This window comes from Gadus chalcogrammus, chromosome 4 (assembly GCF_026213295.1).
Source record: "Gadus chalcogrammus isolate NIFS_2021 chromosome 4, NIFS_Gcha_1.0, whole genome shotgun sequence".
Taxonomy (NCBI): domain Eukaryota; kingdom Metazoa; phylum Chordata; class Actinopteri; order Gadiformes; family Gadidae; genus Gadus; species Gadus chalcogrammus.
The window spans coordinates 23,761,206-23,778,550 of NC_079415.1; the positions used below are offsets into that span (position 1 = coordinate 23,761,206).

Here is a 17,345-nt window from a genome sequence, read left to right on the forward strand (position 1 = left end):
TCAAGACTAATGGTCCCGAAATGTAATCCTACCTCTGGAGTCGGCGGTCACGAGTGGACCTCCATCTCTCCGAGGAAGCGGCCCGGTGGGTAGGCGGTGCAGCGGTGCAGCGGCGCTCTCCTCGGAGGGACTGACTCCACTCCACCGTGCCGTGGGACTGGCTCCACTCCACTGTGCCGTGGGACTGGCTCCACTCCACCGTGCCGTGGGACTGGCTCTCCTCCGTGGGACTGGCTCTCCGCGGTCCCCCTGATGACGCTCATATGACCCGGCGTGCGCCTCCTCCCCCGGCGTCATGCGCTCTGAGCCTCCGCGGTGCCACAGTATCAGTGGAGACGTATCCTGGTGTGGTGGGTTGGGATGTGTACGAATGTAACTGTGTGTGGTTGTATGAGAGAGAGAGCCATGACCTTTCACTAAAAGAGCTGGCAGGTTGGAGAACTTGACATTTGACAGACATGTCTGATGTCAGTTAAGATGCCACTTAATCAATATCTCAATAGTTGTGTTTTCAGGCAACGTAAGCCTTATTTTATTTTCCCTTGATATAAAGCTTTAAATCAAAAGGCTAAGTTTGGCCCCAAAAGGATCTTTTTTTTTAATAATTATTACATTTTACACTTCATGTGAGAGTAATTATACAACAATAACAATAGTGTTATTAAATATCACAACATGCACAGATTGTTGGCCTCGTTCAAAACAAGATTATATATAAAACTAAAGCCAAATTCCAGTCAGCTCCACCTTGGAGCCACATAGTGGATACAACAATTGATGCATGGGTCTGCTTCAAAAACAGATCTCAAAAGTTATAAAATAACATTGACATCTCAACATGATAATGTTGAAAAATGTGTGTGTGTGTGTGTGGGGGGGGGGGGGGAGACACAAAACATGTAAAGTAATTAAAAATGTAACATAAAACATAAAAGTAACACAAAACGTGTTACGACTAAAAGGAATTGTATTCGGGAGACTGCGGAGCACGAGGAGCATTAGGGTCAGATGAGCGACTCACATGCTCCACCAATCCTCCCCATCACATGTCTCCCTGCTCCACATGAATGGGTTAGTGTGTATGTGTGTGTCTCATACTTTGCTTGTGCATGCTGTATTCAAACAATATAGCATGTGTTGTCTTACCAACCAGGGTGCATCGTATACCTTGAGCCCCATGGCTGCCTGACCTATTGAAGACCACCTAGGTCGAAGACCAGGGGGGGAATGTTCTTGTTGATTGGTGGTCCTAGACCAGCATTAGGGCTTACCGCCCCCCCACTGGACTGATGAGTGGATCAGTAGTCTGAGCTGCAACTGCCAACACCTATTTCCTGTATGGAGTAACTGACACGGAGTAACTGACCAAGAGGCTCTCACCGCCACATCATATCCATATCCACATCTTATCCGAGTATATGGGAATGGGTTAACCGAGCGATTGTTGGTGCTTGGCGTTTGGTTCTATGAACATCCTTACTGTACAGACAACGATAAATATGGTTGTTTCTCCTTCTTCTGACAAATGTACCTATTTTTTGTCGCTTTGGATAAAAGCGTCTGCTAAATGCAAATGTGAATGTAAGATCATTGTCTTTTGTGTTCCTGAGTTTGTCTCCTATACCTGTCTCTGACCCTAGGATAAAGTTTCTGCAGGTCGGGGGACTCAAAAGTGGATCAAAGATGGTGACCAAGTCGGCGGAGGGACGCCCAATATATTTTTTTTGCAAGAAAATAAGAATTATTTGATCATTAATCGGCTGAAGACTGAAAAAGAGAGTACTTTAACAGTGCACTTTAGAAATGTTCTAATGAGCACAGTATAATGACCATATACTTCTTTATTTTACTGCGCTAAATATCAAAAAGTATGGTGAGTCCATTTACAACAGCCAGGTCTCTTTGGGCTCAGAGACACACCCACCCACTGTGGTACCACTGCCCCCCGCACACACTGCAGGTCACAAAGGTCACGCCGTCGTGGTCCGGGCCCCCAGGTTTCACCCAGCCAGGCAGGAAGAGTGTCCCTCGGGACAGCTGGCTCACCCAGCAGTCCGAGGCCTCACAGCGCCGGCACCGCAGCTTCTGCGTGGGGGTCCCCTCGGGGGGCTAGGGGAGCTGGCGCTCGCTCACGGCCCGCACCGCGTACTCCCGCCTCAAGCGCCGCAGGTCCGGGCCGGCCATCCCCTGGGAGGTCATGTTGGCCGGCTCTCGGGGCTGCAGGGAGCACTCCAGGAGGCCCCTGCGGAGGTGGGGTTACGTCCTGAGGTTGGCTGCCCTGCTCCGCACGCAGGCTTTGTATTTCAGCAGGCTGGCCCCACAGAGCACATGGATGTGGCCCTCGATGTCCCTGGCGAGGCCCTCGTCCTCCTCCTGTGGCCGGTCGGGGGGCCCCTGGGAGTACAGGGCCGTGAGGAGAAGCTGGAGGCATTTGGCCCGGACGCCTGGAAGATGGCCGGATGCACAGGGGTCATCTGCTGTGGGCGTTGGGTGGGTCTTCTCTGGAGGGGGTTGGTGAGGTGGCTCCGTCATCAGAGCGAGTGGTTTTTCATCGACAATGTATGTAGCCTGTAGGAGGGCCACCGGGACTGATGGCCCGTCAAGTTCTCGGAGGAGGGCCGTCATGGCCCCATAAGACCCCTCAGTGTTCAGCTTTCGGATCTGAAAAGCACAGTGCCTTATCTGCTCTTTTGTATCCATTTGTGTGTCGAGGAGAATTAATAGATACATTGATGGCTTTTTATGGCAGTCGAACAAAATTATTAACTTTGTTGCACACTGAAAAGTAGAAAATATTATGTTGAATGTAATGTACAAACAATCTTAAAGTTCAGTCCATTGTTACAGAATGCGTCAAGCATAATGCGGGATAACAAACAATAAAACATATAGTATAGTGGTACTTTAAAACCTGTGGGTCACATGGTACATGTGGTATATTATTACCTTATTTCGCAGGGTATTTGTTTGCCGGTAAGAAACGGACTCTCTTGTAAGTGGCCATGTTTTCATATTGTAACCCAGGTTACTTTCTGTAGTTCTAAAGTTACAGGAATTCCCTAAAAGCATCATTTTCAGAAAATAATCACTAGATATTGTAGTTTACGATGCCCCCTAAACGCATCACAGGCGCATGAGCGGGAGACAGCCGATGACGCAGAACAGAGAACTGCGGGACACACATGCAACTACTAGTAATTAGCTGATAAAGATAACGATATTGATAAGATACCTAATGTGAAAAACTACATTCGAGACACTGTTGAGATAAAGAAAACTACTAGCGGTTGGTTTGGGAGAAAGCTCCGCCGGGTGCTTTCCGAGTGAATTGACGATTTATCCTGGTGAGTTAACAGTTCTAGGTTAGCTAATAAGCTATGAAGGTATTATTGTAGCAGAAGTCTTTAGCACCTGTAACTGCAGAATTTGAATGCGTACACTAAAGTCACAGTAAATTTGTGGTCGTATATATTTATTTTGCATGTGTACTCTAAAGTCACAAATGTGTAACAGTACATTTGTAGTCGTAAATATTTTTTATACCATTGTAAACACAAAATAGGGTTTACGAGTACGCAAATCTGTGTTACAGGTGCACAAATCCTTTTGCTACAATTATTGCAGCGCAGTTGGTGCAAAACACATTCGCACACCCGTGTTTCATAATCTGAGAACATGCCCAAAAGGTGTGAATGCGTGAACCCAAATTTGAACTAATGCATCAGAAATTGCACATCTGTGAAAAATTTCCTCAAAAAAAAAATGATAAAGAACGCTATGTTAATTCAGCATTTTAATGAGCGAGCACAAATCCATTTTACAACTGCTCGAATCTGCTCCTGCAAGTCTCAGCTGTGGGTTTTTTTGCAGGTTGTTTTGCACCACGTCTAGGTGGTAAATGTGTAGCAAAAGTATTCGTATCCGTAGATGCCAGAGCGTCCGTGGGCGGGACAAAATAGTCCCGCCCATAATTTCCTAATCCAATGAAAATCGCCGGCAGGGATGCATTTCTCAAATTACACTGGGACCCACCGCGTGCCAGCCATGGAGCTGTAAAGATCGCAGCATACTCTGCGGCGCGTCCTACTGAACGGAGGTGGGTATCCTACATTATGTTAAATGAAATGACTTAGTTCAAATGAATTCCGCCCAAAGTATTTCATTAAAGGTCCCATGACATGAAAATCTCACTTTGGGAGGTTTTCTAACATAAATATGAGTTCCCCTAGCCTGCCTATGGTCCCCCAGTGGCTAAAACTTGCGTTTGGTGTAAAACTAGCACTAGCTGTTCTGCTCGCCTTTGAAAAAACGGAGGCTCAAGCGCGCTGATTTGGAATGTCTGTGCTCATGACGTCATCAGGAATCTCAGCTCCTCCCCTTACTCTGCCTGGCCCGCCCAGAGACGTTGGCCCGCCAATGAGACTCGTTACAGTGTTACAGTCCTGGAGCTCTATATCTAAATAATATCATATAATACATAGATATCTATATCATATAACATATTGTGTGCGCCTCCAGACGATATTATGAATCACAAACGACTTTGTCGGGTTCTGCGACGTCTCTGGTTCTTCCACTTTCACATCAACCTGAAGTCGACTGAACCGCACGCTGCCTGCTGCCCGCTGCCGGGCGATGGTGCCTCGCGGCAACCGGCGGCATGTCGCAGTTCATGTACTTCAGCGAGTCAAACCAAAGTTCCTTTCCCCCAATTCCTTCTCAACCATGGCTCAGATAACCCCCACGACAGTCTCGTTGTGACAAGACACGTCAAAGAACCGACAAGAAACACCTGCGTTACAGTGTGTGTATTCACATTGATGTGGACGTTGAAGAACCAGGAACGTCGGAGAACCAAACGCGGTCGTTTGAGATTCATAATATCGGCTCACACAGCTTTTGGCCGTGATAATATATATTATATGATATAGATATCTGTGTAGGCTATATGATAATATTTAGATATAGAGCTCCAGGACTCCCGTGTGTTCTACAATATTTACAGAACACGGCTAAAGGCTGTGTACGCCTCGCCATTGCGATACATCCACTGTAAACAGAGCGCATGGTACCGTGGCTGCAAGCTGCTCAGGGCCACACCCCCACCCTCCTCCTTGACACGCCCACCGAAACGGCGCATTTGGGGGAAGCTCAATGTGCGACTGGTTCGGAGTGGCTGTAACTCTGCACCACGGCTGAATTTAGGGAACGTCTTTGAATACTGTGTTAGTTGCCCACTAATACCTATATTAAAGAATACATAAAATAGCATGTCATGGGACCTTTAACAAATGTCCTTCAATGTATTTCAATGGTCGCCATAACATAATTTCAGAAATGTTAATGCAATACTTTGGGGAGAATTCGCTGGAACTAAGTCATTTCATTTAACATAATGTAGGATACCTACCTCCGTTCAGTAGGACGCCCTCTTCACTTCTCCAGAATGAAACGTATCCCGCGCTGAGTATGCTGCGATCTTTATAGCTCCATGGCTGGCACGCAGTGGGTCCCATGCCGTGTTCCAATACCCGTACTTCCATGAGTACACTTAAAGTGAGTACTATCCGTACTCACTTGAGTACGTTAATTTTTCAGATGTGAGTGCTGTTCCAAATCGAGTACTCCGTGGTGCACTAACCGGAAATTACAATCACGACTGCCGCCGCGGCTCCTCCCACGCAATAAACATCCCGCTTTGAACGGTGAACTCTATACGCCTAACAGCTATAAAAAGCTATAAAAACTACAAAATGACTCTATTAATGCAGGCTATGTGGAAAATGCACCGACTTTGGCTCAGCCTCTTCCGCTACGTAGCTAAAATATGGCTGCCGTTGAGTACGGAAAGTGTCCTTCGATCCACACTTCACGATTAGCCCGTTTTGAGTACGACATCCGGGTCCTTGAAGTACTTATTTTCGCCGGATCTGAATTGGAACGTACTACGTACTCAAAATTTGGCTAGTAAGTACGGATAGTACGGGTATTGGAACAGTGTAATTTGAGAAATGCATCCCTGCCGGCGATTTTCATTGGATTAGGAAATTATGGGCGGGACTATTTTGTCCCGCCCACGGACGCTCTGGCATCTACGGATACGAATACTTTTGCTACACATTTACCACCTAGACGTGGTGCAAAACAACCTGCAAAAAAACCCACAGCTGAGACTTGCAGGAGCAGATTCGAGCAGTAGTAAAATGGATTTGTGCTCGCTCATTAAAATGCTGAATTAACATAGCGTTCTTTATCATTTCATTTGTGAGGAAATTTTTCACAGATGTGCAACTTCTGATGCATTAGTTCAAATTTGGGTTTACGAATGCACACCTTTTGGGCATGTTCTCAGATTATGAAACACGGGTGTGCGAATGTGTTTTGCACCAACTGCGCTGCAATAATTGTAGCAAAAGGATTTGTGCACCTGTAACACAGATTTGCGTACTCGTGGACCCGACTACAAATGTACTGTTACACATTTGTGACTTTAGAGTACACATGCAAAATAAATATATACAACTTCAAATGTACTGTGACTTTAGTGTACGCATTCAAATTCTGCAGTTACAGGTGCTAAAGACTTTTGCTACAATAATACCTTCATAATAAGCACTGGGTTAGCCGCTTAGCATTACCTTGTTTTTGCTTAAAACGAATAATTGTGTGTTTAATTGCCTGAGATATGTGTGTGAAACTTAAAAACCAGTCAGGATATAATGTGTATGTGACGTGAATTGGATACGGCCGAGGGTGTTAACTGTTCAGCCATTTAGCATCGAAAATGAATATGTGCATTGCTGCTTTTAAGGTACACTGGAAAAAGCCTTCTGTTGAACCAATTAAAAAAAACAAGGGTAATGGTTCACATCTATATTACATAAATTGAGCCAATGACAAATATATAGCTTGCCTCAAACAATATTTCCTATGTTCATAAAAACAAAATAATACAACTTGGCACCAAGTATAATTCTATTCTTTGAATGAAGTTAATACATTTAAATCGTACTTTTAAATCCTAAACAAAAAAATATTGATTCACTCCAACAATTGTTTCTCATTTAAGAAATATCTATCAGAAATAATTTGTTTTATCCAATCAAAAAGATTACAATTTAATCAAACAATTGTTTCTCATTTAAACATGAACATTTTTAAACATAACATTTTATTGTATACATCATCATCATAATTTTTTCCCGCTCGGCTCTCGCCGCTTCATGGCCTTGGGGCGCTTCTGTCTGGATTCGACATCACATCATCAGTCGGGGTTAGTTGCTTTGTCAAGGACACCTCGATACTCTGCTTGGTGAAGCCGGGGATCGAAGCAACAACCTTCAGGTTACCAGCCAACCCGCTCTACCACCTGTGCTACTGCCGCCACACAATATACAATAAATATTAACAATCTAAATGGCAGAGTTAGACCTACTCCAGATCTCCCTCCAGACACAGACAGACTGTCCTAGCTCACAGAACCAGTGAGTCATCGTCACTCTGGTCAAGGCTAGTGCTTTCACCTCAAAAAGTCGCTAAAAGTCACCAATAGCAGCTGAAAAAGAAGCTTGATTTGTCGCTTGTCGCTGTTTTGAAAAAAAGTCGCCAAAGGGGTCTGAAAAGTAGCTAAATATAGCGACAAAATCGCTAAGTTGGTAACACTGCGGTTTGGTCCAGTAGTCGTAAGCGTCTTTGTATTTAATGCGCATGCGCAGGCTTGTACGTAATCTTGAAATTGTACATTTGTCTGAACAAATATTTTTCAAAATTGAGCTCCTAATCAAATATAACAGTGTTTTAGGAAGAAAACAAAAAAAAAATATTTGGATTGAATGACAAAAGTATTAATCAGTTGAATACACATACTTAAAATTTTACATTTGTCAAAATGGATATTTCTTAATTGAGCTCCTAATTAAAAATATCTATATTTCACAGTATTTTGAAATAAAAAAAAGTTATTTTAAAAATAAAACAAAAAATGTTTATTTGAATTGAATTAAAAAATAATAACCAGATGAAGTACGGCTTAAAACCCTTTTTCCAGTGTAGGCTATTTTCCACGTGCTGCTCCGTTTTGTGCCTTGTTAATGGCCATGGCAGTGTGTTAGCTTCATGCAATATGTGCAGTGTATTAAAACATGGTTAAGCTAATTTACATGTGTGGAGAAATAAGTTAAAGGGTTAATATTTGCAATCAATGAGGTTCATGTTTAAAAATATAGGTTAAAGGATACATTTAATTCATATGCTGTTGCAGCTATTGCAAAGTTTATTCTGTGTACTTTAAAAAATATTATTATTTAAGTGTAATGCAATGGACAATGAGAAGAAAACCATTCAGAATCAGAAGTTTCAATAACTGCACTGCACACTTTTGAGCAGGCTGTTTTTTTTTTCCGAGGGACGAACTGTTTCAAATGGACTGATTCTACTGCTTTCACCATCATCGCTGTTCCTGGATCCATCATCTCTCATCGGACATCGGTTGCATGCATGGACATTGTGCTGAAATCCACGCGGTGGTAGGAACGAAATGAACGAACTGAACAGAGGATTATTTGGTTTTGACACTTTTTCTTTATTCTGAGTACTCAGGGGTTTGTTTTTTTCTTTTGGTTCTTGGGCCCAAGACAAATAATTGACTAAACTGATATTAAGGTATATTTGAAGATATCTTTATAAATACAAAACTTTTATTCTTTCAAGTCATGGTCACGTGTTTGTTGTGTGGGTTGGAGGTCTCATTAATCATACAGTGTATTAAGCTACACTGTAAAAACGAAAACTTAAAATTGTTGGTGTCATTATGATTTCTGAGTAAAATTAATATAAAACATTAAGTATTAATGTCAACTGTGCAATGCAATTTAGTCCAACCAACAATGTTGAGTTTTGGGTCAAGAGTTGGGCTCACTGTAGTATCTTTGTTAGCAAGACACACGGGTTTAAGTCAGACTATAGCTGTGTTCGAAATCGTTCCCTATCATGGATGTAGTGCACTAAATAGGGTGCACGCCATTTTGTAGGGTGTTCGAAATCTCAGTGGTCCACTATATAGGGCACTATATAGTGGACTTAAAATAGGGTACATACGATGTTCCCTATGTTACTCCCGTATACCACAATGCAATGCGGCTGTGTTTTTCCGGAGGAGAAGAAGAAGCTGAATAACCGCGAAAACTAATACATTTAATGATGGAGTCTCCGGCTTTCGTTTAGAAATGTCAACAATTTATTTGGGATTTAACATAGAATATTTAACATTCAACATCAATACAACCTCCAGCTTTCCTCGTGAGTGCCTGGTATGTTTACATGATGTGGGCGCATCTGTCTGCGTCACACAAATACTCGGCGCATTTACTGACGCAAATGACGTTTAGAAATGTTCAGCGTAGTGTCCGAATTCTTGTTCCCTATTCCCTATATAGTGCACTAAATCATATACACTATATAGGGAATAGGGAACGAGTGTATAGGGAACGATTTCGAACACAGCTTCTGTCTGAGGCTGGGCCAACTACGGTGCACATGCGCATTTCGACACTTTGGAAAATACGGGGTTTCCTAACGGAATTTTCAGGGGTTTCATTTCACCTACATTCCTGCACATCGTGGGTCTTCGCTACGTATCACAACACAGTTCCATGTTCGAACTGTGTTGTGAGCCGCACAGGTGCTTTTACAGGTTATGCGTGTTTTTATTTGACACAGCCTCTTCAGATATGTCAGCAATGTTGTTGCTGTTGTTACAATTTTTATGCACTGCACAATGACATGTTTACAAGATTGTAAATATTGTGGCGACTCCCCCCCGGGGAGTCTGGGTATTCGTTACCGAGACTTGCATGACCGTTGGTTGGGGCTGTTTCCCAATGTCAAGGAAGCATGCTCAACGGCCGCCCTTTTAAGGACGCTACGTCATCGAACGCCGACAAGCACTGTTCCAATGTTGAGGACACTCGAAATACGCCCCCTTTTCGGGTCCTTCGTTTTTGAGAATTCCGAGATTTTTCAAGGATGCATCGCTGCATCCTAGACGAGCCAAAACTACCCACAATCCTCTGCGTTCACTGGGCGGGTTCTTGAAAATGGCAGAGAAGTACACGTTCAAACGAAGTGAAGTTATATTAGTTTTCAGAAATATTTTGTGCCGTATTGCTTTTTATAGATTCATCATGTTAATGCAAATAATCAAGCCTAAAGGCCTGTGCCACTTTTCAAATGTTTTTGCAACTTAATGATACGTTGCTATATTTTGCATGGACGTAGCTGGTGTTAAACACCACTGTCACCCATGTCAATTTACTCGCTCACAAGATTACATTATTTATGTATACCTATTTATGTTTTACGGTTTTTTTAGGGTCAGCCCAGCAAACGGAGGCTTTTGTGCGCCTTAGGGTGGCGCACAAACATTTGTTTGCCGGTGGAAGGGATAGTGCCACTATCCAATGTTGTAAAATTAATGCACAACCGATCATTTGAAATGTTTGTAATTTTTAATGAACGTATATAATTGTATTTTATATGATATACTTATGTGTTCAAAGCACTGGTAGATTGTAGGCATATATGAATGAATGTATCACATCATATATCCAAATAAATACACGTTTATCATCTCTTTCTTTGTCTTTTTCCCCCTGCATAATAGTAATCAACCGTACTGTAAATGTGATGCATGAATTAAGTTCTCAGACAATTTCACTTAGTTTTATATAAATTGAATGGATTTTCCTTTTAATAAAGACAATTCGATCAACCACAACAAACCTTTTGTGACTTCCCCAAAGAGGCTCCATGCGAAGGAGACATGACCGCATTCATAACAGACAAAAGTCAAATAAATATCGATCAGCTTGATTGCTGCCATGTTTTATTCATAAGCGCACATGTGTTTACAAGCGGACACGCAGTATTAAAAAGTGGAAGCGCTTCCACACTACCAAGTCGTTCCCAAAGTCCGACGTTACAAACGCTAGGAAGCACTCGAGCTAGCACTCTAGTCTCATCTCCATAGGACGCGACTAGCAAGGACGCGTCCTAGCAAGGCTGCAGCCTTCACTTTGGGAAACAGCCTGGGTGTGCGGTGCGCTGTGTGTTGTGGGTGTGTGTTAAATAAAGGCAGCTCTCGGGTTTGTGCGGTGTATGAGGCACGAGAGTTGCGTCACCGTTTAACCTGGGCTCCCGTCTCGTGCAGAACGAGTTTGACCATAATGTCAAACTTGTTCTGCACTTTGGTTTGCTGCATTTAGACAGCGATTCTCTGCTGCTGAACTAGCTACATGTTACTTGTTCTATTGCTGTCTGGCATTCAGAAATGTAAAATGGAAGTTTCCAATTATTACTTTTAATAAAGTGAACTTTAAACTTGTTTTGCATTCTTTGAAATGTTTTTTTTTTAAATGTTATTAACGTTAATTTGAAATATTTAGTTAACAACCCTGACTTACTTTTTTGAGTTTGTAAAATATAAAAATCTTAGTGGGTGTAACTCTAACTTTCAACTTTGTCTAAAGAAGAAAATGTAATTATACAAACAAAATGATATTAGTTGATGGAACCTTTTTTAAAACTCCAGATCTTTTGTTGGGCTCAAAACTCAAAAATTGATTGCAGTAAGTTGCCTTGCAATTTTGAGTTTTCTCAACTTTTAATTTTTTACAGTGTACAATCAATCCCCTTACCAATCGAATGTGAACTTAGAATCTTTAGTAACCTGATATTATCTTAGACATAGACATTTAGAATAGATACCCCACCTCTAGGGGTCACTAGAAGGTTACACAAAGTGGCGAGCTAGCCAGGAGATTGGTTTTAAGTAGCAACCTGACCTTCCATCCCACGCTACACACGTTGTACGTTAATAATTTGTTGCACCGAGTTAGTTGTGGATATTTGTAACCAGTTTGACGTTCACGGTCAGAGTAACTCTTGGTAACGGGCATTGAGGGAGATTATTCAGATGAAGAGATAGCTCATGTTTTTGAAGTTAATGGGAAAGTCTCAAAAATGTTCTGTATCCCTGATGAGCTAGAACATCCAAAGGGTAGAGCCCTGATAGAGTACATGTCTGACAGGTCCATCTCTAGAATAGACCCCATTACCTTAGGCACCTTACCAAGCCCCAAAGATCCTTCCATAAAATGGTCTGTTAGAACCATTAGAGATGTCTGTCAAGAAGAGATGGACAGGGAAATAGCCCTCAGATGCCTGAGTGAACTAAAGCTAGTCGCAGGGAGTAGCAAAACAGGCTTCTTAAGTATACTTACAAGCGAGCTACAAGAGATCCAAGATACAACTCAAAATAATAACACACCTGACAATGATAACCGAAGTGAACCTGCAGAACCCATATATGTTCCTAAGGTATCTGCTAGTGTGCCAGTGAGCCCGGTTCACATTGATGAGAGTGTCATTAACCCCCCTCAGATCCAAAAAGTGACCGTGGAGCATATCATCCGAAATGACTCGGACTTCATCATACATGCCTGTCCGTCTGCGCATCTTCTCTGGTCGCATGCCAAAGCCTAATGGTGAGGTTGACTATGACACCTGGCGCACCCAGGTTGACCTTCTTGATGATCCTTCCTTTAGTGATACACACAAGGTAAGGAAAATCAAATGGGCGTGGCCTATGTCAAAAGATGCAGCAGACGGACAGTTTTTGACTGTGGGAGGTTCGGTGTGGGAGTTACAGCCCCAAACGCGTATTCCTTGGTATTGCGCCACCTAGTGGCCGGCGTGTCTGGATTTTGTCGTCTGCCTAGAACTCAGGGACCTGGATCTAGTCATGCAATTGGCGTGTCGGCACCATTTACGGTTTGGGCTGTGGTACCACTTCTAGGGGGGAATAATAATAATAAGAAAAATCCCTACAAAAACAATAGGGATCCAACCTGTTGGCTTGGACCCCTAATGAGCTAACTGAACAGGTGGAGAAGTTGAGCAAAGGCTCACACAACCTCATTCATGATAACAGGCCCCTCTCAGTGCCAAAACCAAAGCAAGATGAAACCTTTAAGTTTGAATGTAAAATAGCTGAGCTAACAAAACAAGTTGAGAATTTATCCCAGAGTCAAAAAGAGGGTGAGAGCACCAAGAGAAAGGAGTGTCTCGCAATTAGCGAAAATAACAGGAGACCAGTTAAACTTCCTGGAATGCCAAGAGCGTGGTTCTGTTTTAAGTGTGGACAAGACAACCACATTGCTGCTCATTGTTCAAATGAACCAAACCAGACATTAGTCTGCAGCAAAAATGCAGAACTAAGAGAGGCACATGACCAGTTTTTCGCTCGTCAGAATGCTTCGCCCTTTGATTTAAACTAAAAGCAGCTCCTGCCATGGGACAACCACGAGCTGCGACAACACATGACCCCCGTCCCAAGAGCTTGATTCACAGTGCTAAAGCACAAAGAAAAGTAATGACACAGACAATGGAGGCTGACAGTATAGAGCAACTCTTACCTTCAGGACTTGTTGGTCCCCGTTGTGAAGCTTCAGTCTCTCTTGAGGGAGTAACTTGTGAGTCAATCATGGACTCTGGTTCACAAGTAACCACAGTTTCCGAGTGTTTCTATAAAAACAACCTCTCTCACCTACCCATCCGTTCTATTAATGCTCTTCTTGAAATCGAAGGAGCTGGTGGACAGAATGTCCCCTCTCTTGGATACATAGAAGCTTGCATCAATTTTCCCAAACCCATCACTGGCAGGGAAGAGGTACTTGAGGTCTTAGCGCTTATAGTCCCAGACTGCCCATTTAACAGTGGAACCCCACTTTTGTTCGGGACTAATGTGTTATTCAGACTTTATGATAATTCACTTGAACAAGATGGCTCAGGGTTCATTCAGAAACTTTGCTCCAAAGACCTTGCAGTGATCTTCCAGCACATTGCTCGCACACATGAGACAGACAACCATGCATATCCCGTCAAGCTGCATGGAAACGATCCCATCACCATTCCTGCAAAACAAAAGTGCTGCATCATGGGTGATGTCAGACTTAGAAAACCACATGAACAACATGCGCTGCCAGGTGGCGTGTTCCTTGAAGCTTCTTTGATTGACATTCCCTTTTATTCCAGAAACAAGGTCACTGTTGTGCTGCGTAACCTAAGTGAACACAATGTCACACTGCAGCCGAAATCCATTGTTGCTCAATTATGTGCAGCTCAGTACATCACCCAACATGGACCTAAACAAAATGCACCTTGTCAGGACAGGCCCTTCACTGAAAACCTCAAACTCAACCTTGATGACTCGCCGCTATCCGAACAATGGAAAGAGCGCATCACCACTAAGCTTAACTCTATTTCAGAAGTCTTCGCAGTAGATGACTTGTCATACGGTCACACCACTGCTGTAAAGCACCGCATCAGGCTGTCTGATGAAACTCCTTTTAAGGAGAGGCCGAGACCTAATCATCCCAGTGACAGAGAGGCAGTTAAGCAACACCTCAAAGAACTGCTTGATGCAGGAATTATTCAAGAGTCAGAGAGCCCCTTTGCATCACCAATAGTCTTGGTGCGTAAAAAGAATGGTTCGATCAGGCTATGCAGACTACAGAAAGTTAAATGCATGAACCATCAGGGATGCATATGCCCTTCCGAACATTGAAGAAACATTTGCAGCCCTCAGTGGTGCTGTCATGCCAAATTTGTACCGGCTGCCAAATTTGTACCGGGCGCGTCATCCATACGTAATCCATTCCAAACCTGCATGGCAGCAGATGATCGCGTCGTCCATTGCCGGGCAGGTTTAAAAAAACATTCGCGCTCATGTTGCCAACGACGAAATAACATAATACAGTTAACGGATCGCTAGATAATGTAATGTTTTGTTGGGTTCCTTAATAAACACACGATGTATCTTGGAACAACAGACATCAACATGCAGCGCGCCAATCCAACTGCGCATGCTCCGTGTGACGGTCTAATAACTGATGTTGATATCATTACAGATAACACTTGTTTTTACTTTATATTTGTATTGTATTTAATTGTTTAATCAAATTTAGCAAGTAAACTGAGTGTTTAAAGCAGGTCAAGGACGAAATAGCACAATACAGATAACGGATCGCTAGATAGAAGGTTCGCGAATGTTCACGTCATTCGACGCGATCGTCCGTTGCCAGGCAGATTTGGAGTGGATTACGTATGGATGACGCGCCCGGTACAAATTTGGCAGCCGGTACAAATTTGGCATGACAGCGCCAAATGGTTTTCCGTCATGGATCTCAAATCCGGTTATTATCAGGTTGGCATGGCTGAGGAAGATAAGCCTAAAACCGCTTTTGTTTGTCCCCTGGGCTTCTTTGAATTCAATCGCATGCCACAGGGTGTCACAAATGCTCCAAGCACCTTCCAACGCCTTATGGAGAAGTGTGTCGGTGATCTCCACCTTAATGAGGTGCTCGTGTTCCTAGACGATTTGATAGTGTTCTCAGACACATTGGAAGAACATGAAGCACGGCTCATGAAGGTACTGAATCGCCTCAAAGACTACGGCTTAAAGCTGTCTCCAGAAAAGTGTCACTTCTTTAAGACTTCTGTGAAGTACCTGGGTCATGTAGTCGATGCTCAGGGAGTCCATACTGACCCTGCCAAGGTATCCGCCTTAAGAGATTGGCCCCGCCCTTCAAAGAGGAAGGAGTTGAAATGTTTTCTAGGCTTGGCTGGATACTATCGACGTTTTGTCGAGGGTTACTCCAAAATAGCCAAACCCCTCAACAGCCTGACAGCAGGCTACTGTGCACCAAAGAAAAGAGGCAAAGTGTACAAGAGAGACTACTCCAAACCTCATGTGAGTCTAAACGCACCACTAGGAGAGAAGTGGACTCCCGAGTGTGAAAATGCAACTCTTATCAACAAATTGACCTCTGCACCTATCCTTGCCTTTGCCGACCCACAACTACTGTATGTCTTACATACCGATGCTTGTCGAGAAGGTCTAGGGGCAGCCCTCTATCAAGAGCAGGAGGGGAAGCTCAGAGCTGTGGCTTATGCTAGTCGAGGTCTTTCCAAGAGCGAACAAAACTACCCCACTCACAAACTTGAGTTCTTAGCTCTTAAGTGGGCTTGTGAAAAGTTTAATGATTACCTTTATGGGACAAATTTTACTGTACTTACCGACAATAATCCCTTCACGTACGTGTTAACCTCTGCCAAGCTAGATGCAGCCGGACATCGCTGGTTAGGTGCTCTGTCTACTTACCAGTTCTCTATCAAGTATAGAGCAGGTCATGCCAACGGCGATGCAGATGGGTTATCCCGTCGGCCTCCAAGCCCACCTCGTGAGGATGAGGATTTTGTCAAGGAAAGAGAAAGGATTGAGGATATGAAAAGACGCCTCATGGATCCAAGAGGAAACATGGGTCAGGAAGTGTTCTCTGCCTTATGTCAACGTCACCTGGTGACATTTAAAGGTGAACACCAGCCAGAACAATCTGTTGTTGCTGAGTCTCTAGCCATCAACCCCTCATTGATATCTGACATCTTCGGTGAAGACACCTTGCCTTCTATGACAAACATCGACTGGCGCAACCTTCAAAAAGCAGATCCATGTGTCTCACGTGTCATCAACTTTGTGGAGAGAGCGTTAAAGCCCAGCTTCAGATAGAAAAAAACCTTGAGCATTCAGATGTCAAACTCCTCCTAAGGGAATGGAAAAGGCTTGAACTCAGAGATGGTGTACTACACAGGAAGTGGATGGACAGAGAAAACCCTGTCTATCAATTGGTCTTACCTGAACAGTTAAGAGAAAGAGCACTTCATGGTGAACACAATGATGTTGGTCACCTTGGTTCAGAGCGTGCACTACACCTTGCCCGTGCCAGATTCTACTGGCCAGGAATGGCCAGAGCCCTCTTCCTCATCGTCATCCGCTTATCCGGGGTCGGGTCGCGGGGGGAGCAGCTCAAGCAGGGGGCCCCAGACTTCCCTTTCCCGGGCCACAGTGACCAGCTCTGACGGGGGGATCCCGAGGCGTTCCCAGGCCAGTGTTGAGATATAATCTCTCCACCTAGTCCTGGGTGTTCCCCGAGGTCTTCTCCCCACTGGACGTGCCTGAAACACCTCCCAAGGGAGGCGCCCAGTGGGCATCCTTGCCAGATGCCCGAACCACCTCAGCTGACTCCTTTCTAAGTAAAGGAGCAGCAGCTCTAATCCGAGTTCCTCACGGATGGCTGAGCTTCTAACCCTATCCCTAAGGGAGACGCCAGCCACCCTTCTGAGAAAACTCATCTCGGCCGCTTGTACCCGCGATCTCGTCCTTTCGGTCATCACCCAACCCTCATGACCATAGGTGAGGATAGGAACGAAGATCGACCGTTAGATCGAGA

At 43.9% G+C, this 17,345-nt stretch overlaps 2 protein-coding genes across 3 annotated transcripts in view; both read right to left on the reverse strand.

The window, feature by feature from the left end:
• LOC130380854 (ras-related protein Rab-9A-like) overlaps nt 1-255 on the reverse strand; it is a 32,624-nt gene extending 32,369 nt beyond the window's left edge. For both annotated transcript variants that reach the window (XM_056588229.1, XM_056588227.1), the window contains exon 1: nt 33-255. The gene's annotated coding sequence lies outside the window, so the exon portion shown is untranslated. The remainder of the gene's footprint in view (nt 1-32) is intronic.
• Nucleotides 256-1,908: 1,653 nt separating this feature from the next.
• Nucleotides 1,909-2,700, reverse strand: LOC130380938 (transcription elongation factor A N-terminal and central domain-containing protein). Its single transcript, XM_056588367.1, is given in 1 exon segment — nt 1,909-2,700. A coding segment is annotated over 1 exon segment (792 nt).
• Between the last annotated feature and the right edge of the window lie 14,645 nt (nt 2,701-17,345).